Genomic DNA, 27,025 nt, shown 5'->3' with positions numbered 1-27,025 from the left:
GGCTGGGATATGGTGGGGATGTTTAGTGACATGGGGAGGGGGGGGGGGTCGGGTCCGCGATCAGCCGTCCCGAAACGGATCTTCCTCGTCCTCGTCCTCGTCCGGTTCACCCAACGCCACCCCAGCCTTGGCTGCAATGTTGTGCAACATTGCTGTCACGCAGATCACAGCGCACGAACAGGTGAACAGGTGAACAGGTGAGGCCTAAGAGGATAGCCACTGTCTCCGAGGAGCCGCCACTCTCCCCTGGAGGCTGCAGCCAGCCGTCCTATGGAGGACTCGCGGAACACGAAGGAGTCGTGAGTGCTTCCAGGCCATCTCGCTACGACATTCAGGATGATGCCCTGATGGTCGCACACCACCTGGCAGTTGACAGCGGCATATCCATTCCGACAGATGTAGACGTGGCCATCAACGTGGGGCGTGAGAATTGGAATCAAAGTTCCATCCACGACTCCGGCCACTTGTGGGATGCGGAACGACCGAAAAAAGTTCTCTTGGGTCGCACCCATCTCGTCTCTGCTGTGGAAACGGACGTGTCGCGGTACGAGACGAAGGAGGCTGTATGTCACAGCCTGGACCGATCTGCACACTGACGCCTTGCACAGGCCCTGGCCATCTCCTACCACCTGCAGGAAGCTCCCTGTGGCGTAGAATCGGAGGGCGGCCAAGAGCTGCACTTGCGGTGTGAGCACAAAGCTCCTCCTTGTAGCACGTCTGAGGTCTTGCCTGATCGCCCCAAGCAGCTGTCTGATGGCCTCCCTCGGCAGCCTGTAGCGCTGTATGATGCGCGTTTCAAGAGGCCTTACCCTTTTTCCGGAGGGTCTTTTATAGCCAATCAAATCATCAATCAAGGAAACTTTATGCAGAATCAGATTAAGTCGGCTCTCTTTGCTGTGCAAAGCATGTTTCAGAAATCAGCCCATTAAGATAAATGTAGTTGTCACACAAGCTATTTTTTTTTTTTTTGTCATATGGAATTATTTCAGGGGGGAAATGCCGTGAAACGCACAGTGCATTCAGGATTAGGACTGATATATGTCGGCTTAAGCCTAATCAATTGTGTTTTAATGTCTTTAGCATTCATATAATTGCAGTCTATTTTTTTCGTAGGCTAATCTGCTGTTGTCCTTGATGGGGAGATATTTTAACCCTTTTTAACACAATTTTCGCGTTAACGTGAATGCGCGTTCACGTTAAGAGGAGTTTCGGGAAACGCGACAAAGAAATTGTCGATGTTTCGAAAGATCCATCGGGAGAATGATCTTACGAGCGAAGATCCATCGATATCGGGAAACGGGGCCCAGTACGGCCCAGTCCGGGTCAAGGCCCACTTTTGGCGGTGGAAACGCGAACCGAACCGAACCGGTGGAAATGTGCCATAAGCCATCTGTACCGTGCCCAAATCCGTTTCACACCTGTAACGTGCTCAAGAACGATTGCCCCCCCCCCCTGCTGGGTGCTGGCCTGTGCTCACAATAGGCAATCTCAACTGGGCCTGAGTACGGTTGCCTCTTGTACATACGTCATCACGTTGTAATACGTCAACACCAAGCGTCCGCTGCTTAGTAGAACAACACAGAGAACATAGTTGACGCTTTACTAGTCTGGCTGAACGGAAGTGGACCGTGTCTATTGCCTAGCGTCGGATTTGGCCGCGACTCCTCCCCTTCCGGTTGCTGGCGTTCCAGTATTGTGCTCCCCCTCAAACTCGGAAACTAGGCAGTATGGCGAGTTTTGAAGCGGACTTTGACGGCGCTGTAAAGTCGGCATGTTTGGCTCTTTCCGTCGAAAATTGCTAAGAACTGCAAAAGATTTGCTTACAGCATTTGCTGAGGAAGAAAGATGTTCTATTTTGCATGAACACCGCTGCTGCTTCCCGGGCTTAGCCCCGCCCTAGACGATTGTGATTGGTTTAAAGAAAAAAAAACAGGCCTGCCCAGTTTCCCCACGGATAGACGGCTCGAGGTAGCGTGGCTCCAGACCATTCTACTTGCTGTAGTTTGGTCTGGCTTTGCGAGACTAACGCTTTACTGACTTTGTTGCTTATTTGGAGCCGTTCTACTCAGATACAGCCCTCTCACTGAGCGTTTTTACACTGCCAAATAGTCCGTTTTATGCACGCCTTTTTCGCGGCACGGTCCGCACGTTTACACTCCCCGAGGTCAATTTCCTGCTTGAGCTAGAACCCTGATTTACCCTTCAGGACCCTGCACACATCGGTGGTTTATTGGGTTTCAATCTGTTGTAAATGTGACGACTCCGTGGTTCCAGGAGGGGGGGCTTGGGTAGTGGTGTTGCTGCGCTGTCTCCACAGAGACAAAGCAGCGATATGATCATGAGCAGTTAACTTCTAACTTGAGAGAAAGTGAGATACACGAGCTGCTGATCATGTGGAGAAGGTGATGCAGTCGTATTAAACAAAGACGTTGAAAGATGGTGCGATCTACGAGAGAGACGCAGAGGAACTGTCCTGTGAAACGGACTAGGGCACGGTACAGATGGCCTAGTGTGAGTGCGCCCTTAAGGACTGCAGAACACACACACACACACACACACACACACACACACACACACACACACACACACACATTGGTGGGTAGAGTACTAAAAAGCTATACTCAAGTAAAAGTACAATTACTTCCTTCACAATCTACTTGAGTAAAAGTAAATGTTTCAATTGGAAAACCTACTTGACTAAGCGTAAAAAGTACTTTGGTGCAAAGTTTTCAGCCTACGCATAGCATGCACGCACACTCACAGCCAGACACAACAACGACGAACAAGCTGTATAGTGGTCTGCAGAATAAAGAGCCTGTGTAACATTGTATCTTAAGAATTCTATAAACTCTACGTCAGGGGTCGGCAACATAATATAATATAAGACATAATATCTGGCCCGGCAGATTATTCTGAAATTATAGGATTGTTTTTTTCATTTTTCTTTTTTTAATCTCGAAAATCTATTAGTTTTAATGTAAAGGGCCGGTAAAGTGTAGTCTAGGAACAGAGTTTTGTGTGCGTGCAGTCAGTCAACACCCGCCATGGTGTGTGTATTGTGCGTGTGTGTGCGCGTGGTCAATCAGCACCCGCCGTGGTGTGTGTGTTTGTGCGTGTGCGTGTGTGTGTGCGTGCGTGTCTGTGTGTGTGCAGTCAGTCAGTCAGCACCCGCCGTGGTGTGTGTGTGTGTGTGTGTTGTGTCGTGTAAAGTGTTTTAAGAGTGGTTGGCTGCTTTTTTAGGTGCGCACTACTGCCCACTCTCCAGCATAAGGCTTCTACACTGCCAAGTCAGTTCGGTCGAGGCTTGGCACGCCCGGCGATTTCACCGTCTGGTCTGTTCCTGAATCCTCAAACGCCAGACGTCTGAGTCGAAAGTCGAAGATTTCCCAGCTTTCCTGCGGCATTTCTCGAAGGCACTCCCCCATTTTGTTTTCATCTTTCAAAAATCTGAGAGTAGACCGTCAGCAGTGATGACGCTCCCAACCGAATGGCTGCGCCCGTAAAGAGATTTTGAACAAATTTTGTTTAATGTAATTGAGGAAGGAGTAGAATTCTAAATCAAATATTTAAAAAAATTAAAAAAGCAATGTGAAAAGTACTCGTTACCCGAAAACACACACACACACACACACTTGGACTGACACCACTATCCAGCTGGAGATTTGGAGCCTAGTATACTAAGAGAAATTAGGAAGACTAAGAAATGGAACTTCTCCAGAACATCCTATACCAGCCACTTACTCCCTAAACACTCACACCACTCCTTCTACACTCACCACATGGAGGATATTTAAGCAAGTCACCAGAATAAAAAACAATCCATTCAAAGGTCCGGCTTCCTTAAACTCATTGATCACACCTTCTGTCTCAATATATAGTAAGCTAAAGAAGCAGCCTAAAGCGACCGTTAAATCAGCTCCCTGACGAGGACACTTTAGTGATCCCTAAACAGGAATCGTTAATCGATTTTTTTTTCATTGTCTTGTCTTTAATGACGCTGAAGTAGCTTAGCTGTCCCAAAATATCACTTAACGCTGCTGGTAGATTGCACGACAATACAGTGAGCGAGCAACAGGAAGCAGGATGAGGGGAATAGTTTTGGAATTCAGCCCCATAAATAACATTCAGGTTCAAGATGCACCAGCAGATTCAACTCACTTTGATTATAGTGTGTTGATTATTATGGATAGTTAACCGTAGAAACCAACCGTAAGAGTGGTAGGAGGAAATACCAGCGTTTGTTGTACTGGGTATCGCACACACGCACACGCACAAACTTTCCAACCAGAAGTGATTAAATTGATGAGTTGATCTAGGGATCTAGTAGCCTGGATACCAGCCTGAACTCCGCCCACAACATTTTTGGTCTGGGAGATTCAGTCTGGAATTGAGCTAGTTGGGAGGTATTCAAGGCCTCGAAAAAGTGATCTGACCAATCAAATTGTAAGGGCGGGCTTTATACGTTGATGGACAGATGATACACATTAACGTAATCAACCACGTCACCAAAGAGCACTCAGTTCGTGTGTGTTTGAGAATAGCTGTGCGTCGCAAAACATACGTCACATACTACGTTGCTCTGATTGGTTTTAGGTCTATCCAATTGAGCGAAGAGGCATTTTCCTTCCTGGTTCCGCCCTATAATCACAGCCCAATGGTTCGGTCTCAGACTCATATTCTGACTAGAATTATGAGTATGACATCGTCAGGCTAGGGATCTAGTACACTTGGGAATGAGCTCAAGTGTGTGGTTTTGTTTTATATCAAAAAGGCCCTAAAGGACACAGATGATTCTAGCCCCACCGGAGGAGGTTTCATCCCTCCCTGAGAGGTCATACAAAGATGTCAGAAACACCCCATGAATGGGAGCCTAGAATGACTTGTGAATAAGATAGAGACGGTTGGTTTCTTTATATGAATCAGGGCATTAGGCTCTGATAAAATTGGAGGGCTCTCGCCCTACAGGAAAGGCTTATTCCGCATCGACGAATTCTCCATTGAAACACATGAGAAACACCAACCGTGGCTAGAAATAAATCTCAATTCACTGTAGTCCAAATGGGAATAAAGCAGCGGTCAGTTAATAGTTTCCCACTTTTGGTGGGATGGAGAAGGAAATGCATGAGATGGAAATTCACGTGTGTAGACACAGCTGGTCTATGGACAAGTTGTTCAAGTCAAAAGGTCAAAAGGAGCGAGCACCACTTACCTTATGGGATAAAAAGGGTTTATAACTTGTCTTTATGAAAGAGAGAGGCCTGATTCGAAGATATGCATGTTGGATGGGTATTAGTCTCCCTATTGATTGTTGCAGTATACATCTAGGCCCTCTTTCATACATAGGACACCACCACCACTGGGGCGTAGCAACAATTCTCCATATCCATAAGGGGATGGGGGAGGGGGTGCTTGTGGACAGTAGGGGTACACCAGACATAAATAGGGAGCTTGCAATGAGAATTTCGCTCAAATCAGATATGGTTACAAGTGTGCTGTGGTTTGCACTTTACACGGAACTCGTCTTGTGTATCTTGCACAAAAATATGTTACAGAAAATGAAATAATGGCCATAGATCGTAATCATGCGCATATAGATATATACGATAACTGTGGGAGGGGGGGGGGATTCAGAACACAAATTAGGAACATTGCCCCACATGTTTGAAAAATATGTCGTTGAATAAAATATGTGATTTAGGTTATAACAGAATATAGCCTACACAGATAGTGGATAGTCCCTCAAAACCCCCAAATAAGCATTAAAAAACGCCACTAGCAGTTTAAATACATTCACTGAATGAAGATAATCACAATACATTTTAATGCCGAATCTATATTAGAATATTGCATTTTCCACTGAGAATATGTCAGCCTTGTCTTGTTTGTTTTTACATTACGTGGACGAAGGCCTATAGAAAAGAATAGGCCAAAGAAACCTAGGCATGTCACATTTTAAGAGGCATTATAGTAAAACTACTACGTTTATCTCTGTTGACCAACGTGGTTTTACGCCATTTCGGTGTGTGACTGTGATGCAAATAGAGACCGACTGCAATGAAAATGACTGCATTGCGTAAATCTCAGTTGGGGCATAAACTGATCATGAAGTCCGGGCCGTAATTAATTTCAACCAAAATAAATGATCCTCTAACTAACCAAACCAGGATTAAATTATGGATTTCTGACAGCTTCCCAAAGCATCTCTGACGGATATAGCAACATTAATAATCATTTCCACAGGTGCATTATAACACAGTTATAATGTGTCTTTATTCATCATCCTCTCACACTGGTAATCAGGATGAGCTTAACTCACAAACAGGTTCTCTCTCTCTCTCTCTCTCTCTCTCTCTCTCTCTCTCTCTCTCTCTCTCTCTCTCTCTCTCTCTCTCTCTCTCTCTTTCTCTCTCTCACACACACACACAACCACACCCCCCCATACAAACATAAACCATGTTTAACCGTCCTTCAACACTGCCAGTTGTTTGTTTGATCAATGATCCAGCGAGATTTACACTCCACCCTGACCACCTCACCCTCCCCCACCCTCCATCAAACATCCAAACTCATATCCACCGCGTGAGGCCCCACCGTTGCCACGGAAACTGGGGATGAGTCAGCTGAGTTGCTGTTAATCATGAAAACAACAAGTTAACAGAGTAGCCACGTCATGGTGAGCTGGCTTGAATCCGATTGGTTGTTTGTTTTTCAACCCTCTCTAATAATAAATAATAATACATTTCATTTAGAGGCGCCTTTCAAGACACCCAAGGTCACCTTACAGAGCATATAGTCATCTTACATTTTTTAAAAAACAAGACATTGTGGAAAAAAATAAAATAATAATAAATTAACATAAGCAATAAGAAATAAATAAAACAAAAACAAGACAAAACAAAACAAAAGAAAACAAAACAAAAAAAAATCAAAACTGATCAGTTAGACGTTGTGTGCGAGTTTGAACAGGTGAGTTTTGAGTTGTGACTTGAAGGTTGTAATGGTGTCTGACTGTTTTATGTGTGGGGGGAGGGAGTTCCAGAGCCTGGGTGCTGAACAGCTGAATGACCGGGCACCCATTGTAGTGAGTCGTGATGTGGGGATACATAGTAGTCCAGCAGAGGTTGAGCGGAGGGAGCGGGAGGGAGTGTATTCTTGGAGGAGGTCGCAGAGATAACTGGGGGCTAGGTTGTGGAGAGCTTTGTAGGTGAGGAGTAGGGTTTTGTATTGGATACGGTAGTGTACTGGGAGCCAGTGAAGTTGAATGAGGACAGGGGTGATGTGGTCAGATGATTTGGTGCGGGTGATGATCCGGGCGGCTGAGTTCTGAATGATCTGCAGTAATAATAAATAGTAATCTCTAGAGCAACTCATACTTTACACTTAACACTCATTTGTCATCATTACCTTAAAACGTAATACAATGAATATTGCGAAAGAATAATTGATGTCAAGAAGTTTAATTTATGTTTATTTTTCTTTATTTTTTATCCAGTCAATAGTATCATTAAGAAAGGCTTGAAGGGCATAGAGATCATTCATAATGTCACAATTTATCATTTGACATTTTATTTAAATCATGTTCAAATGTTCCAGTGTGAAGGAGAACTATATCATTCTTTTTCACGTTGTTATTAAATAATATAATCACACTTTAATTGCCCATAGAGCCTACGATACCCTATGCTGTCAAACTTGGGGACAAATTATAAAGTTACTACTATTCCAAAAATGTAAATGTCAACTGAAAATCCCCCAAAAATTGTTATGCACCACCAGGGCCAAGACAATTCCCTTGTGTGTGACTGGGCAGTAAATCAGTTTCTGTTTCTGATTCTGTCTTTGATTCTGATTCTTATAATATATGGACAATTGAAATAGCTGTCAAGCGGGGGTCACAGACAACAAACCATTGACACCAAACGTGTACTATATTTGTAGATGTAAATATAGTTATATTAAGTTCTGCCAGACAGTCGTCAGAGTCAGGAACATTCAAAGTGGTTAATATCCCATAACTCTGTCAACTGTTTGACATTAAACAATAATATGCCTCGTCACATTCTTCACATCGAGTATTTTGGTTCTTGGGTTCTTTGGTAACGAAGGGAACATTAACATACTGCTGAGCTTCAAAGGCCATATTGTATATTGTAAAGAGGCATCAATAATAGTGGGGAAGTTAAAATGATTAAACGATGAGCTCACTTATTTTTAAGGTTATACCGTTAACAGCATTATGATAAAAGGTTCCTGGAGGATCCTCAAGAATAAGACGCACACATTCACCAGTCTATTTTTTTAAATTAATAATTTCAACATGTGAAAATCGAAATAGCTTTGAGTGTAGATACAAATCATGCCACTTGGCTGCTAAGGGAGAGACCTAATTAGCTAGGAATGACACAACAAATAAAAATAGAGTATAAACTTGATACAATAAAGTTATTTACTACTCGTTCTGTAAGAACATTGTCTGTGTATTTATAATGCAACAATAATTACATCTTGAGTTCAGCCTGCTTATTGCTTTCAAAAACACATTGAAGTGTAAAGCGATGGTATGGTAATTATGTAATGTTAATAAAGTGTACATTCCCAAGAGCATTAAGAGAATGTGACAATCGGTTTTATTTTAAGGAGCTCTTCAGTTTTAAATTACCGTTGCTTTGACACACGGTGTTGGAAGACACCCTTATTTCATGTACAATGGTATGAATCAACATGTTGCGGTGCAGAGCTCAGATCTTGATGGGCAGATTAAGTATCACGACAACAAGGTTATGTGATGGTTTAGGCTCCTCAGCGCTCTGGGCTTTGATTGCACAGATTAAATGAATCATGACGCTATGAGGGTTCAGGACAGGACAAGTGAAGAGGGCAGGCAATTGCACGTGAAAAGGCATGTGCAAACAAGCACACACATAGGATGCAATCTGAGCCACATCAGCAACCATGTAATCTGTATTCTCTGAGATTGACAAAAATCATTATATCAAGAAGGAAAACAATGGTATTGTTGTACACAGAGGAGTGCTGTCTTGACCTACTTGCCTCCATTTTGTATAGTTATAATGACAGTAAAGGGCTTGTAAAAACTAATTCAAAGCCCTGAGAGTAGATGCATATGAATACGAATCGGGTCCATTTACTAAACATACCTGTGGTTGGGATGAGGAAAGGCGACCCAACATGAAATGACCTCAAATGTATGAACTTGGAGAATAACTAAGATAGAATATTGACTGAAACTGTGTTGTTATGAAGTCCAGGACCTTCAGATTGTTAGTAGAGAGCTGCAAGGTTCATCTTGTACATCCTTGAGATCTTTGCTATCTTAAGTAAGACAATAGTCTGTTTTAGGTCAGAGGTTATTCTCAGTGCAGCATCATCTGACAACAGACCTTTCTCACCTGTTGCAATGTTGCAACCATCCCCACTGGAACAACCCAAATACTGTTCATCCCCATTTGAACTGCCAAAAACACACAACGTTTGATCCTGATTGGAGTGACTGATCATACAACCTTTATTCTATTTTTACTATAGTTTTCCGAAATATACATTTACACTTTGGGGTCCTTTTCCAAACAGCCCTCTGGACGTTACTACAGCACTGACTGGGCAGCCTGGTTTCTATTCCCAAATAAGACGATGGACACTTCTGCCTCAATGATGGAAATCAACGTTTTTAGGTCCCTGAACTCATAGGTCTGCTGAGTGCAGAATAGGGCCAGGCCCGTCGCGTGGTTAGGGTGTGTCATCCTTGATTAGGATGCTTCACCTCATTAATGACATGACATCACTGTAAGGCCCTCTTATCAGTTTGAACAAAATTGGACTCTAAAGGACTAAGTAGTACACATTTCAAAAGCTTTACAAGGACTCCAAAAGTTCTGGAAAAGTATGGTTCCATACTTGATATGCACAGGATGACTGGTCAGTGACTTCCTATTTATTACTCATCCGCTCTGGGGAATTAAGCAGATGACTACACCCACTGACTTCCCTTTTTCCATTTTTCTTAAATCCTCTTTTCATTTATTTTAATCTCCCGCTGCGTTTTCGACTCAAATTTAATGAAACGGTATGACGGAAACCATTCTGATCTTTTATACACTGACATCACTTTATTGAATCAAATTCTTATCAATTACTTTACTCAAACATCAGGATTGATGTGACGGTTTCAAGAGCTGCGATTATTTCAGGACAATCTGAGTGCCTTCTCTTCATAGTAATGATGGCTAGTCCAGACACACCGTTTCCCTCACTATGATACATTTGAAACTTGTGAAGGTTTAGCTTTGGAAAAACAGAACGCTACTTGTGTTTACATTTAAACTTAATTATAAAGTGTTCTGATACACTGGATATGAAGGACAAATCGAGGATGAGAATCACAACAGCAATCTTGAACTCACCATTTTTTGAGGTTGAAGTAAACTGAAAATTCGAACATTGTGCATCAGAATCAGAATCACTTTTATTACATCTTACTGGTACACAAGAGCACAATTCTTAGGCTTTGTTCCTCAACAGCCACACAGCAGCAACAATGCAAGATAAAGTAAATAAAGATAAGTACAACAAAAAAGTAAGTAGCCTAAGTCAAAGTAAGTAAAAATAAGTAGCATTAACTGTCACAAGTAACTGTCAATCAGGCTGATTTGAACATCTACCTGGTGAATGAGGACACTCTCTTGTCTGTCACCTGGTGGGTAGGACGGCTGGCACTCTGAGGGGCTCTGATCCCCTCCTGGTAACCAATACATTCGCCAGCATACTCAGACAGGGAATGCAAGCAGCAGCAGCTGGTTCTACTAATGTTTCATATCTCAACCTGGTGCTGGAATTATCCGATATGAAGGAATTAACATTCTTAAGCACCGCTGGGACCTCCCTCCACCATATGCCTCCATCCAACACCCTCAGCTGGTCGATAGCGCACAGGTTTTGTCTCTCTGCAACGATGGGTCCCTAAAGCGGGAAATCTGTCATATTTAGAGGGGAGCTTAGCTCAGTTTAAAAGCCATTATAGTTATTTGCATTGTTTTTCTTCAGGGAAGCTTAGCTGCTTTCCTTTACTTAGGTACAGTAAACTATAATAGTAAGGTAATAGTTTACATTTACATTTAGGGCCTTAAGCAGACGCTTTTATCCAAATATAAAATTACAATTAGTATATTTGTCAGAAGAAAGAAACACCAATATATCGCTGTCGTTACAGTAAGGCCAACCCTAACATGTTCATGGACGAGTGCTAAGCACTAACAACTGTTAGGTTAAACCAGTGGTGTAGTATATTTTATTGTAGTGGGTATACTGTGATGATTCCCTCCCAGCCTCGTACAAACCCGTCCCACCGGTACGTGTTCGTGTGTGGCGCTTATGGGGTGTCGCACCACACTCACCAACGCAGGGGTCTACAACCCGCTGATTTAAGAGTATAACGATTATCAACAATCATGGAAAGCTGAATAGGTTTATCAGTTTTAATAACAGTATGAACAAATAGAACACAAAAATGACAAGTTGTCCTTTGTATATCTATAGTAGCAATAGCACATGCTAAACAAGGACAAAATCTACTCAAAATGATTTAATGAACTGTTTACAACCATGGCTAACCAGTGCATGAGAAGGAGATGAAAGGAGACTAATGTTTCACTCTTTCAATTGCTCTAATTTTAGCTCTTACTGTTGTTATCTAACATACCTTACAGTAATTGAATTGTGTAAAAGTGTGAAATTACTGCACCTTAAAAATGACCATGAATTAGCTATACTCTCATTTGCTTAGTACGGTGGCGCTGAGCATTCACCAAATAAAAAAAAGTTTCACAGCTAATGTAGCCGTTAGCACACTCAGGATCTCGTAATTACGAGATAATATCTCGTAATTACGAGATAAGGATTTCGTAATTACGAGAAAAGATCTCGTAATTACGAGATCCGTATCTCGTAATTACGAGATAAGGATCTCGTAATTACGAGATAAGATATCATATTTACGACATAAGGAACTCGTTTACGAGAAAAGGATCACGCCTCTCATTCATAAATAACGTTGCTGGCGAGCAGCAGGCCGGCAAAGATGACGCTATCCGACGCTATCGTATTTAATCTCCTGCTCGGGTTGAGGCAATGGGAAATATTGATATTCCTTAAAAGTGAGGAGGGCATTAATATAAGTATGTCAACATTGCGCAGACTTCTGAAGTCATTGGCCGGCAAAGATGACGCTATCCGACGCTATCGTACTTTATTTCCTGCTCGGGTTGAGGCATTGGGAAATATGGATGTTCCTTAAAAGTGAGGAGGGCATTAATATAAGTATGTCAACATTGCGCAGACATCTGAAGTCATTGGGACTGTTCAGGAGAAAAGCCCAGTCGGACCTGCTACAAGTGGCTCTCTTCCTGCAGGAGCAGTTGAACCAGTACGGGATGCTTGTTCCATCATTTGATGTGCCAAAGCCCCTCGAATATTGACGCGTTAATTGTTCAGTGGAACCCAGAAGTGGAAATGTTGTTGTCATGATGGTTTAAAGGGCATGTGGCTGGCCCCTCACATTGCGGCTCTTAAAAGTTGAATACAGCAGTGCATTATGTGTTTAACTTTATACTATGCATTATTGTTCAGAAAACGTCTTACCTCAAGCTCTTTTCCAATTAATGAGCTAAATTGTTTTTATACAAATCAATAAAATATTGTTTTTGTGGGGAAATATAATTTTTGTCCCACTGCCCATATTAGATTTTGTTTTAATATTGGCTGTGACAGTATGTCACATAATTAATGTATTAAAATTTAAAATACTATGTAAAATACATAGTTAAGGCAAACCCTGTCAGTTGTTAAATTATTTTAAAAAAAAAACTTCACAGTGGTATAATTACGGTTACTATTATGGCAAAACGAAAGTCATAGACACACCTACATTAAAAAACAACAAGAAAGTCAAAGTAGCTGTTTTATTAAAGAATACAAAAAAGTAATCCCTCCTGGCTGCCTTCAAAATGCACGACGGTCGCTATGCAACACACTTTAGTGTCCCTCCGAGAGAAGGCTCGGCTAGAGCGGTTCGCCGGCAATTTATCAGGTCCGACTGGGCTTTTCTCCTGAACAGTCCCAATGACTTCAGATGTCTGCGCAATGTTGACATACTTATATTAATGCCCTCCTCACTTTTAAGGAACATCCATATTTCCCAATGCCTCAACCCGAGCAGGAAATAAAGTACGATAGCGTCGGATAGTGTCATCTTTGCCGGCCAATGACTTCAGATGTCTGCGCAATGTTGACATACTTATATTAATGCCCTCCTCACTTTTAAGGAATATCAATATTTCCCATTGCCTCAACCCGAGCAGGAGATTAAATACGATAGCGTCGGATAGCGTCATCTTTGCCGGCCTGCTGCTCGCCAGCAACGTTATTTATGAATGAGAGGCGTGATCCTTTTCTCGTAAACGAGTTCCTTATGTCGTAAATATGATATCTTATCTCGTAATTACGAGATCCTCATCTCATAATTACGAGATCCGTATCTCGTAATTACGAGATCTTTTCTCGTAATTACGAGATCCTTATCTCGTAATTACGAGATCCTGAGTGTGCTAACGGCTACATTAGCTGTGAAACTTTTTTTTATTTGGTGAATGCTCAGCGCCACCGTAGCTTAGTGATTAACATTATAAATTAAAATTGTGCATACCAACTGCATGTTGGCTGACATTTACCTAACTTTTTTTCCCTCCACTCTAACCAAGGATGCCTGTTTTTAAATTCCCTAGCCTGACACCCAGTCCGAAAGGCTGGCCAGGGGTTCTCATCTAAAAGTAAAAAGGAGATGTACAGTGGGATTAAAACATTGTCTTCTGTTGACTTGTTATGTGGTTTACACATTAATATGGGAGGACTGGACACATACACACACACACACACACACACACACACACACACACTTTTCTGTTGTGTCTTTGCTAGTCTCCGTAGCTCTGATAGTGGCATCTGCTGCTGCAGGGTCAATTTAAGCGGCAGCAGTTGATTTTGGGCCAGGCTTAAAGGTCCCATGACATGAAAATCTCACTTTATGAGGTCGTGGTTCATGTTCTTGAGGGAGTCAAAGCCAAAGTTCCTTCCCCCCAATTCCTTCTCAACCATGGCTCAGATAACCCCCACAACAGTCTCGTTGTGGAAATACAAGACACGTCAAAGAACCGACAAGAAACACTTGCGTTACAGTGTCTACTTCACATTGATGTGGACGTTGAAGAACCAGCAACGTCGGAGAACCCAACGCGATCGTTTGAGATTCATAATATCGGCTCACACAGCTTTTGACCGTGATAATATATATTATATGATATAGATATCTGTGTAGGCTATATGATAATATTTAGATATAGAGCTCCAGGACTCCCGTGTGTTCTAGAATATTTACAGAACACGGCTAAAGGCTGTGTGCGGCTCGCCATTGCGATACATCCACTGTAAACAGAGCGCATGGTACCGTGGCTGCAAGCTGCTCAGGGCCACACCCCCACCCTCCTCCTTGACCCGCCTCGCTCCTCCTCATTTGCATTATAGCTAGAGGCACCAAAACAGCGCATTTGGGGGAAGCTCAATGTGCGACTGGCTCGGAGTGGCTGTAACTCTGCACCACGGCTGAATTTCGGGAACGTCTTTGAATACTGTGTTAGTTGCCCACTCATACCTATATTAAAGAATACATAAGATAGCATGTCATGGGACCTTTAAAACTAACTAAAACACTGAAATAGTGTAGTTTGCTTTTCATATTATAATGTTGAATGTTACTGTAGCAGGTAGCCTGGGACTCTTTAAGTATTTGTGTTGTGTTTTTTATCGTTTTATCCAGTTGTTTTAACTGTTATGCCAATTGTTCCCGCGTTTAACTTTCAATCTGTGTGAGTTGCTAATCACAGTGCAAGAAGGAGGGGCTCGGCCCGCAAACTAACATGCAGAGATGCAGGGGCAGCTTTGCGCTTCGTAACAGAGACAGGGCAGAGCGCGCAGGGGGGATTTTATGAATGGTGATTGTAGGAGATAACTTCCCCTGCTAAAAGTGTTTTATTGCAGTTATACCCAACCGGTATTTGCGAAAAAATAAACAGAAGTGAAAGATCTGTCACAAGACGATTAATACTTATCCGTTCACATTTTTAATCGGGTATACGCAAATCCTGGTGCGTTCCTAATGTGTATACAGCGTATACCTGCGTATCACGTAGACTACACCACTGGGTTAACCCATTCCCAGTATTTAGCATCGGTTACTTTGGCGGTAGCAGTAGCAAAGAGGCGATTTCTCCACAAATGGTCTGACTGACCTCCATACTGTTCTGCCAGTTTACTCTGTAATCACAGATGTTATATTTCAACCCGGTATGAAGCGATTTCGTCCTCATGCGCAAACATTCAGACATTTCTTGTTCTACACAACGAAATTCAATCCATAGCCTTTCAATTGGGATATTTTCTTCAACTTCAGAAGAGGTATGCGCAGATAGTACAGAGCACCCTCTAGTTATGTTAGTGTCAAAATAACAAATACATCAAAGGATATATGTAGTGTTTTAGGGATACTCTGATTTCGCCGTTTTTTACAGCAGACCTCAAAAACAATTCATGCTCATGCTCACGAAGATTAATCTATTGAATCTTATCCCAGAGCACGATTGTCCGACAATATTTGTACTGCATAGAACGAAATGTAAACCCATGCATTTTGTGTCTGTGTCACTATAAAATCTGTCCATTCCTTCCACAGATCCTTTCCTCTCCTTCCATTCCTTTAGAAGGTTCATGTGGTATACCTGGGATGCCTCTCCTTTGTCCGGAAAAGAGATCTCATAAGTGACAGGTCCAACTTATCTGGCAATGGAGTAAGGACCTTGCCATTGGACTAGCAACTTATTGCTGGAGGTTGGAAGCAAGAGCATGACCTTTTGACCTGGCTGTAGCACCCTGCTTCGTGCTTTTTGGTCATACCAGGTCTTCTGCTTCAGTTTGGGCCCTTTCAAAGGACAGACTGCGGCCCAATGCCCTGGCTGTTGACAGGGGTAGCAGATGAGATCCTTCACTGGACCTGGTCTCGAGAAACCTTTCTTCTCCCCAAAGTTGCCTGGAACACTCACGGGACCACTGGCTTTGTGAGACACGTCAGCTGCCCCTTGGGCTGCTACTCGGGTATTCTGTTGCCTTGGCATTCTGAGACCTTGCAAGCATTCAAGTACTGGCCTGCAAGCTTAGCCGAAGTAAGTCCATCTTCTGGCTCGTGTTCCTTGACCCAGGTCTTCATTACGTTGGGAAGCATGCGCAACATTTGCTCAAGAATGACAAGCTCGGCGATGTCATCTTTGGACCGCTGCTCTGGCTTGATCCATCTTCTGTAGAGTGCTTTGAGTCTGTTATAAGTCTCCTTGCGAGATTCACCAGGAGGAATGTAGGTTGACCGGAACTGAAGTCTGTACGTCTGCAAGGAGTGCCTCTTTAAGGCTAGGGTAGACGTTGGAGTCGTCTTCCTCCATCGCGGAGTAGGCATCCAGGGCTTTACCTGTCAAGAGAGGAATGAGCCGACAAGCCCACAAGGCCAGCCCCAGGTGCGAGCGATCCGCTCAAAGCGCACAAGAAAATTGTCAATGTCCTCTCCCTCTTGCAAAGGAAGCATCTTTGGACCTGGACGCAGAGGGTTGTTGGAAGAATCTCTGGACGGAGACGGAGGAGGATTTGGTGTTGAAGCTTGAGATCTGGGAGTGGCTTTGGGCGTCTGCACACAAAGACTACCATCAGAAGGAAGGTTAAGAGGAGGGTTAGCATTTTGGCTAACAGGTGAGGTGGTTATGTTAGGCACTGTAATGGCAGTTTTTAACTGCTGAATTTCACGGACCAAAACACCCTCCCTACGTTGCTGGCCAATCAAAAAGTTTTTGAACATTTCAACCAGTGTAGGTTCACCTGGCATTGTTGTAGGCCTCGTGGCTCAGCAGACCACCTAGCCTTTCAAGAACCCTTTTTGTTCCGCTTAGGCCTAGCCCCCAAGTTCTCATAACCTTGACCATCTTCTTCAGACTCCTCGGTGTTCCATCCAAATCCTTCACCATGGCCCTCGGATTGGCCACCTCCTCAGCCTCCTCTGTAATTGCTAGCACTGACACTTAGGATCGTAACCCACTTCTCGCTCTGCCAATATATATAACCCACTTCTCGCTCTGCCAATATATATAACCCACTTCTCGCTCTGCCAATACCAATTGTCACACCCCGCCTCGGGTGAAAGTAATGTATCCTTACTAAACCGGACTTTCAGACCCAAAGGATGGCAAGGCACACAGTTACAAATCGGTTTTTAACAACATTTATTCCCCCAAAATGTCAGATAAGTGCAAAACATACAGAGGAGGCCAACACCCAAATATCTGAAAATAGTAAAATAAAAACATATTCAAAACCAATTCCAAAATCAAATAATTCAATCAATTCAAATAATCAATAATCAAATATTCTCTATAATAAATCAAGCATATTCAAAATCAAATACCGGTACTTCAAATAATCAATGTCAATAAATCAAATAATCCATTAGCAAAATAAATGCAAATTAAACAGCAGACTGTCAGAAGCACAGCAGCTCACCCTTTTTATACCCCATGGCCCCTCCCACTAGACAGGTCAAATCAACAGGGGGATTATAATACTGTGGCATTTTGCGATTCAACCATGGAAAAACTCATCAATAATACAGCATGCATGTTAAAGTTCATTTCATCTTGTAGATCAGTGATTTTCACTAGTGCATTTAGGCTTGTCGCTCATTAATGTCCAATGTCAATGTCCTCCTTTGACACAAGGGAAAATGGTTTGGCCCAAATTGGACCAATCATTGGCAGCAGGTGTTTCCTGACACCATATTTAAAGCCCTTAGCCCCACCTTCACACTTTTAGTCTGCAGTACAGTGTCATGGTGAGAGGGAGAGATTGTTTGTGAGGGTTTGTTGCTTGAATGAAGAGCTTGAATATACTGTATGCTTGAAGGTTTGCTGTTCATACACTATCCATCAATGCGCGCTATTGATAGGCAGTTAAACAGACAGGGACAGTGGTCAAACTGTTGCACCAACATAATGTAACAATTCAAATACTTTAATAATTATGCTTTTTCTTATTTGTATTGCATGCTTATTAAATGTATACTCTTTGAGTTAATCTCCCTCAAAAAGTAGTCTCCTTTAATTCATCAACACCATTGCACTACATTACGGGTTTTGTATGTTGAAGACAGTTTAGGACACCGCATCGAGAAAAATCACAAAGACATGTTGCTATCGATGTCTGTGCAACATCTATGTTCTGGCTGCCACCTGTTTTAGGGACCGTCTACAAATTACACCCACAGACTGGTGGCAGAGACGTTACCATGGAATTGTTTCAGGAAATAAGCCTGTCCCCTCCCGTCCTATTGACTGTATTTATGGCTAAGCCTTTTTTTCTTTTTAATATAACCAAACACAATTGCCAGAGAACCAGCATCCTTTCTTAACTGGGCTTGGCTGCATCCGAATACTCATACTTGACTGCTATATAGTAGGCATTTTGTAGTACGTCAAAAATATAGCGCGTCGGAATGCTCAGTACGCATTGTGTAGTAGGCAAACAGTTTCCGAATGCGTACTACAGCCACAGTATACAACGGTAGGTCACTACGCTATCCCACAATTCAGCCGGAGTCTGGTAACCAAAGAAGAAGAACGCTGCGGTGAAAACAAAATGAAAAATCTAGATGGCTGACCCGGCACCACCATTTCATAGAGTGACACACTGATGCATTGGGTTAGATGCAAAATCCAACTGTGTTCTACATTTGCATCTGTCCTGAGGTGCAGCTCTGAAGAGCGTGGCATTAACGGCCTTCCTACGGCCTTCAAGGTTAGGTCTTCACTCCCAAAGGGGCGACCAATGTTAACAATGGATGCACTCACTGAATATTTCAGTTTTTCTATTTAATCTATAAAAGTGTCCACTAAACACATTTAATGATTACCAGGTTAGTTCCTTTCATAATATATTACAACACATACAGCACCATCATCACCAAACTACTCCATCTGTTAGTTTTGTGAGTTTCTATTGGTTCTTATATAAATTTCACATCCCCGGCAGGAGACATGACACAGACAATTGCTCAACTATTTCATCCTTTTAACAGACACTTTGACCTTAATGGAGCGTTTCACCGGTGGAGGCATGAATATGTATTGAAATTGGGTCCTATATGTAGTCGGATACTAAAATAAAATTCTAATTTGGTGCCGTCTTGACCGAGAAAAGGCAGAAAGTGACTTTTTGGCACTTGTGGTTTGAAGACAACAACTCCCACCATGCACCACAATGCACAGCTTCGCTGGCCACTCCCGCTGATCTAGATCTCCGCCTATCGGACACCTCGCTGTTTCATCTACCAAGCTGATACCGCAAGACTGCTTGAAAATCATTTCACAGAACATTTCTTCAGACGCTGTGGATGTTAGTTTCTGCTGATGAAGTCCCACCCACTGGCACTGCTCTAATAGGTCTGTAGCGTCAGTGGGAGTCTTACGAGAATCCTCCCCTCTTACACTTCCTATTTACTTCTACGCAAAAATCGTCATATTGCGTCATCTTAAACAGGAAGTGTTGGAGATCGATACGGATCTCTCCAGCCTCTCTAGAAAATAAGGGAATGATGCACGACCATTCAAAAATATGAGTGGGTTTATAACGATACAAATCTTAATGGAAATGGGTGAAGTTTCCCTTTAAAGTCACTTTTAAGACTTAAATTGGGTTTAAGATACTGGTCCTTATAAGGCCGGAAGAGGGTTAGGGCCTCTTGCTAAAGGATGTCTACAGTTGAGCCTGCGTACATTAGGGTTCAAACCCGGTATGAATGCTGATCACACACCCTGTTACCATCCTGTGTTGTCTTAATGTCGAATATCTAGTCTTGTATATTTAGTCTAGTGGCATTCATGATCCTCCAATATATCGATCCAACAGCAATGAGGTTCTGCGGACCAGGCACGTGTCCCCAACACCTTGCACGCACCGGTCACTGAGTTGCGTAGCAGCACACAGGAAGTCCATTCACGTTCAACACAACGCTGCCTAGGGCTTGTAACCGTTTGTTGCAGAAGGGTTTCCTCTACTCTGAGATGGGTGTGCCAAAATTAATCTTTAAAAGCATGCGGTAAACTTCAATGTTTAAATATTCAAAGAGAGAAAGAAAATACTCAGCTCCCCTGTCAACTGTAAGAAGAAGGTATCATTGTTCTGCTTGTGTATGTGCGTGTGCGTGTGTGTGTTTGGTTTCTCCCCGCCCTCTCAGGTCGTTCCAGGACTTGTCCCGGCAGATGGAGGTGGACTACGGCACGGTGCGGGACTCAGCCGTGTACGACTACTTCAAGAACAAGGGGACCAACCCCCTGGAGCAGGACAGCACCTACGCAGAGCTCTGGAGGACCATCAGCGGGAACAGCGGCCTGGACTTCTCCGTGTCCAGCCCCTCGGAGGGCATCCGCAAGGTGGGGGGGGGGGGGGGTTGTGTGTGTGTGTGTGTGTGTGTGTGTGTGTGTGTGTTTGTGCAATGTATGAGGGGAAGAATGTGTGTGAGTTTGTGTGTGTGTGTGTGTGTGTGTGTGCGTGTGTGACTCCGAATTCTATTTTAAGTTCACCTGTGTAGGCATCCTAAAACACAAGATCTTGTAATAAATAAAATTTGAGAAGCAGGGGATGAGATGTATTCATTTATATTTTGTGCAACGGCTACTGACATCCTACTTGAAAAGTAAAGTTGACTGAATAGTATAGTAGTACAGTTAAGGTTGTATAAATTATTATTTCTTTATTATGAATTATTGTTATCAATTTTATGTATAATGTGATAGACAATATGCAGTTTAAATGTTGAAGAAACAAAATCAATTGTTCAGATATATTTTTGACCAGAATAATCCAACTATTAACTGTGAACTCTGTGTACATTGACTACTTTTTACGTGAGTGCAACTGTACGAAACGTAGGTATGTGATACAGGATTCCTTTTCAAGTTAAAAGTACATGAATATTTATTCTAATCTTAATTTATTAACACAATGTTTAACTGAGTGAAGAAGGGACTGTGTAACACACTATTTATTAAACTTAATAAATAGCTTGATTAGGGGCATTTTAGGCAGACGCTTTTATCCAAAGCGACTTACATCGGTTAATACACACATTGACACACCGACGGCAGAGTCAACCATGCCAGCTCGTCAGGAGCAGTTAGGCTTAAGTGTCTTGCTCAGGGACATATCAACACTCAGCTAGGAGAAGCTGGGGATCGAACTAGCAACCTTTCGGTTACGAGACTGCTCTACCTCCTGAGCTAAGCCGACCCTGTGATTGACATGTTTACTATGATTTACATTTTCATCATGCTAGTAGTATGACAACAATAGCACAAACATATTAATAAGACTCTGCAACAGTTTTGTTGTTTCTGGGTTGCATTTCTGGGTTGTTCAGCGTACCAGTGTTTAGGTTTTTGTTTAGGGCCAAAATATTTCTTGTTTTTTGATGACAATGTATATGAAAATCGAATGATTGTAAATATACAGTACTGTACAACTCGTCTGTATTTGCATACGTTATTGCAAGTACTTTCTCTTTGATACACAACAATAATTAGTGTTTTCTAAAATCTCTGGTCAAATTCATTCCCAAATAACCAACTGCTTGTTTGGTAACCAGAACCCGATCTCTGTCTCTCCCCTCGCTGCTACCTAGAATAAGGTACCATTTTCTGGAGTAAACAAAGATCATCCTGCACTATCTCGCATATGAGCCTGCAGGCCATTAAAACGTTATAAAAGCATCAAGATCAAAAAGACAAACAAGATAATTAGCATTTGAATGGAATAAAAGGACGACTTAGAATCTTCGGTGTACAACAAGAATAAAATAAAGATGGGGTATGGAGTGCAGAAGGAATAAACAAAGGAAGGGAAGATGAGACGCTCATTAATTGGCACCAACAGAGACCGGCTGAGGGCAAGTCCCCTAGTATTAGTAAAACCTTGCTAGTATATTACTGACTCAGTCTAGACCACCCCTGTTACTCCATTTAATTGTCTTATTTTTTGTATTTGCTTGAATCTAGTGCTATATAGGGTAATTAAGGGTAATTAAGGGGAAAATTGGCTTTCTATGCCAGACTAAGACATGGCAAAATCGACTGGACTTTGTGACCCAGGCTGTGTGTTCATGAAGGAGGGCTCTCCCAGTGGGATGTGGCGGTAGGCCTGCCGTTATACACCAAGCTGAAATCCTGGCTAAGTCCTCACAGCTTCAGCTTTTCCTGGTATGCAGCCCCCAAAAATCCTTGGCTACATTCATGTCCAAGCTACCCATCTGTGTTTGCTACATTATCCTCACTTCTAATCGGAGATGTCTGCTGGACGGCCTTAAAATCCCACAGCATGTTGAATGTCCCCCGCACGCCAGAGGTCCAACCCGGGAGGGCTCCACTGGTATAATCCCCTCCTATCTGTGCTGTCCGACCATCACGCCATTCATCTTAGGGTCCCTCTGCTTGTCCCCGCGCAGCGGCCGAACGTACCATCTCATACAGGAACTCAAGGCAGGGAGTGCAGCAGCCCTGGTTCTGTGTTGTAATTTAGTTAATTCAAGAGAGAGACATTGCACACTAAGACATTAATCTTGTGCAACAGAGAATATGCATTGTGCCAGGTTCTAGCAGATTTCTATTTTCTGACTGTAGTCCCTGGGCAGGTTGATGGAATAGTACATAAAAATAAGTATAGAAAAACAGAATAGTGAATAAAATAAGAGAACAAAGCAAAGAGACAATATATAAAATAGATTAATAGAAACATGGTAGCAGATTCACAGGACATGGGATGGGTCAGATGTTGGCCCCTACGACCATGTGAAGACCTACAAAAAAGCTCCCTTCTAGACCAAGGCTACTCTTCTACTTTTCCACTCTCCTTGACAGCCAGCAAAATATTCCTGGAAGGATGCTCTCTTCCATCCATCGGCTTCAACATTCTCCCCTTCCCCTCCGCAACCTTTTGGAACCTGTCAAATCAGCTCCACATCATATCCATCTTCAAATCTGCTTTTTCCACCTCAAAAACATCTCAACATCCGGCTATCCCTCCCAGACACTGTTGCTGTGACCCTCAACCGATGTCAACAAAGTCCTGTTCATAGATTCCAAGCAAAGTCCTGGATAGGCTCCCTAATGTTTTAAACTCAGCTGCCAGGTTTCAGAAACGTCCTCACTGCAGGGTTAGAACAGTGCCACTTAGCGCTAACACCGCAACCAAACCAGATCTTTACCTGCACCGATGAGTTGTGACTTAGTGGCACCAAGCCCTGCAGCACAGCCCACCCTCATCATCCCCACTGGCTCCAGGTCCCGCACCATCTACATATCCTCCTCTTCACCTACAAATCTGTCCATGCCCTTGCCCCCAGTATCTATCAGAATTATTTTCCTCAGATACCCCATCTCAGAATCTGTGGTCCTCAGACACGGCCCACAGCTGCCCAGACCAATTGTCACTATATTGTTTCTGTTCCTGTATTAATATACTGTTATGTCAAAGCACCCTTGGACCAATTAATGCTATAGAAATTACATTTATAAATCGCATTATTATTATTTATTATTTTTATTAACGTAATGCCTGGCTTAAAAAGGTACAGCCGCATTTATTGGCTTCATCCAGTGAAAGGGTATAGATTACAAATATAATGTGAAGAATGTTAGTTACGAGAGAGAGAGAGAGAGAGAGAGAGAGAGAGAGAGAGAGAGAGAGAGAGAGAGAGAGAGCTTTAGAAGGGGTTTGCGCAGATAGTAAAGTGCACCCTAGTTATGTATATGTCAAAACCACAAATGCGAGAGCTAGCTTAGTTACGGCATTGAGAGAGAGAGGGAGAGAGAGAGAGAGCTTGCTCTTTGTAGTTAGGTGAGTGCTGCATGCAGCGCTATTGTTCTCTAGAAACTTTGGGACCCTACTCCTTCCACAATTTTTCACCTAGAGACTCCATTCCATTCCTTGGAATCACGCACAGCTATAACATTTGTTTTAAATATTTAAAACTTTTTAAGATATTCTACTTTATTCTCTGACACTTCAACTACTTCAGACTTCGTAACTTGGTTGATTTTTAACCGTTAAGTATTTATAAAAACTCAATTCAAATAAAAACTCTTCACTTTATTTGTTTCCAACCATTTTACACTTTTTTAATTGTGTGCATGTTTACATTGTTGACTCCATTTACCCTTTTGAACTCTGTTGAAGACTTTTCACTTGATTTAGGCCATTCCACATTTCTTTACATCTGCCTTTACTATTTTTTGCCTCACTCTGCACTAAGGACTCAATGCATTGTCTGTAGGAAATGCATTTTCTATTTGCTCTTTTGCCTCCTCAAAGGGAATGAAGAAAGCGATTGGTGAACACAGGGAAACCCACTAGGATTGACATAAACAAGTTGTTTGTACAAGGCTGTACGTCTTACAGACCCACAGTTATGCGTGTTTCCATTTGAAAAAACACATCTAGTATACCGGGAGGGACCTTCGCTATTTATTTCATAGCTATTTTGTCCTTGGGTTAAAAATATGTATAAAATCAAAGGCTTATACCAGTTATCTTGCCAAGTAGACTACATTTAAATTCAAGTTCCGAATTATGTTAGCATTATAAAATACATTACGTTTTACAACACCATCATTTGAAATCTTCGAGACAAGAGTGAAATGAATGGTGAAACAATGGCCTCCAGTTTATGGCTCCCTATCGTTTTTCACTTTTAATATTTAAAGCTACTTTGAAGTTTCAGAGATTTGAATAGATGATGAAATGTTCAATGGTCATTGTCCTGACCGTTTCACTTTGAGAAGTTGTCTTGAGAAATCAGGTGGTAAACTCTGTTGTACAGAAGCACCATTTGACGGGTCATGGTTGTCAAGGTTCTGCTTTTTATTCTTATCCACCCACACCCTCATCGTCAGGCGAAGAAGACGACCTACGCCTTTCTGTGGGACATGGCCGTCCTGGAGTACGCCGCGTTGACCGACGACGAGTGTACGGTCACAGTGACGGGCAACGGCATGAGTAGCAAGGGCTACGGCATCGCAATGCAGCACGGCAGCCCCTACCGAGACCTCTTCTCCCAGAAGTAAGACCGCCAAAATAAAAGCACCCTTGAGATGTGTCGAGGCGAGGTGTTGTTTTATCTTGGTATTATTTCAGTCCTATTTTGTAGAATGATGTAGTGTTTTCTTTTTTGTGAGTCAGATTACGACAAAATGTTTACATACATAGCTTACATAATATGCATATTCATCTCAGAATCACAGGCCTCCAGAATTATTACTCCCAAAATAATGTCGTCCCCCCTGTGTGCATGTTGCATATTAATCGTAAAATCAGCAAGACTAGCATGACACAAAATCAATAGCAACTAACCATTCCATGATTAGTCCATGATTTTAAGGTTTCTTGAATTCAGTTATTTTCTGTACATACATCGACAGTACAGTACAACACAGTGACTTGGAACTCATGTAATTGATGTAATCTATTTGATATCATCAATAACATCATCATGGTTCATTGGGCTGTTCCATCACTAAATCAGAGCACCTCTTTGCTAATCGTCATCGTTCTGTCATCCCCTTGGGGAGTCCTCCCCTGCCTGCAGATTGTTTGATGCACACTTCCGTGAGCTCGCTAATTACTTGCTCTGAACCCTAAATGCAGAACAGCTACGTTCTGCATTTAGGGTTCTTATGTTGAAGCACTGTGTTTGTCGCCCTAGAGGCTAGCATGTCCTAGCATGTTTTTTTAAATAATGTAAAGGGATAAAAGTATAATGTAATCTATAATAACTAAAGCATAGACCTGAAATTATGGAATAAGGCTACATAATTCTATCAAACAAAAGCTCACAGATCCGTCTTACAGATACATCCAAGCAGTTAGTTAGAGAGCCTCTGTTCCAGTGTGGGACACCAGGCCACTGTGGGAAGGGGTTTGCCTACCCCATAGAGGAACACAATTGGGGGGGCCTCCGGAGCAGTCAGCCCTCCACACCTCCCGTGGTGATGCACCACATATAGCGGCTCACAACACCTTACTTCTGCCAAGCTTCATCTCACTTCACTGTGATTATTTTTATTAAATAGCCTTTCCCTACGTACGTTATTGTATATCTCATGGATATATGTGTGCAACCCCCCCACTATGGGGGAGTCTCTCTGGGGCTGTTAGCTACTCGCTTGTAACGCTTTCCTAGTTGATTGGCCATGTTCTTAAATCTGTTTGTTAGTGGGATTGGATTGATTTGGGTGTTGCGACTCACTAAACGGTTGGGGTTATTATCTATCTATTTTTCTTCTTTGCGTTTGGGTTCAGGCCCGTGAAAGCCTTCCAGTGGCGCCCACTGAGGGACATGCCGTGATACCCTGGCTGGTGTTAAATGGAGGGCTGGGCTATTGTATGCTGTAAAGAATTATAAAAGCCATTATCTCCTCCTATTAATCCCTTTTTTCCCATGACCGTTTGGGCACTTGTGACCGTTATTTAATCACCGTTCCATTCAAGGTATTCGAAAACTTCTGTTGCTCATTTATGCAGAAAAAAAATAAGTTAGGCCCAAAGTGGGGTTTTAATAAGGGATATTTCAATAGAAGGACAGTGTTATGACTTTGAGCCCTTTTAAAATGTTAAGGTCAAACCTTCCTTCACTTGCTGGAATCAACCATGTTTTCAATAACTCATCAGAACCAAATCCGCAACCCATTAGTATAGCTATTCATATCATTTATTATACCATCAAGAACAAGATTGGATATGTTTTTTATTTTTTTATTAAGTCGTACTTTCTCCAACATTACTTGCATTCATGTTTTTAGAAAATAACAATAATGATCTCTCA

At 42.4% G+C, this 27,025-nt stretch overlaps 1 protein-coding gene across 2 annotated transcripts in view; it reads left to right on the top strand.

Annotated features, from left to right (window-relative positions):
* The window catches only part of LOC132446484 (glutamate receptor ionotropic, delta-1-like), a 594,597-nt gene that overhangs the window by 558,681 nt on the left and 8,891 nt on the right, over positions 1–27,025 (top strand). For both annotated transcript variants that reach the window (XM_060036803.1, XM_060036802.1), the window contains exons 14-15: positions 20,390–20,585; positions 25,098–25,264. In XM_060036803.1, the coding sequence (XP_059892786.1) occupies positions 20,390–20,585; positions 25,098–25,264 (363 nt within the window). The remainder of the gene's footprint in view (positions 1–20,389; positions 20,586–25,097; positions 25,265–27,025) is intronic.

The sequence above is a fragment of the Gadus macrocephalus genome, chromosome 18 (assembly GCF_031168955.1).
Source record: "Gadus macrocephalus chromosome 18, ASM3116895v1".
In the NCBI taxonomy this organism is placed as follows: domain Eukaryota; kingdom Metazoa; phylum Chordata; class Actinopteri; order Gadiformes; family Gadidae; genus Gadus; species Gadus macrocephalus.
The sequence above is the reverse complement of the archived record's forward strand: the minus strand, read 5'-3'. Positions and strand labels throughout refer to the sequence as shown.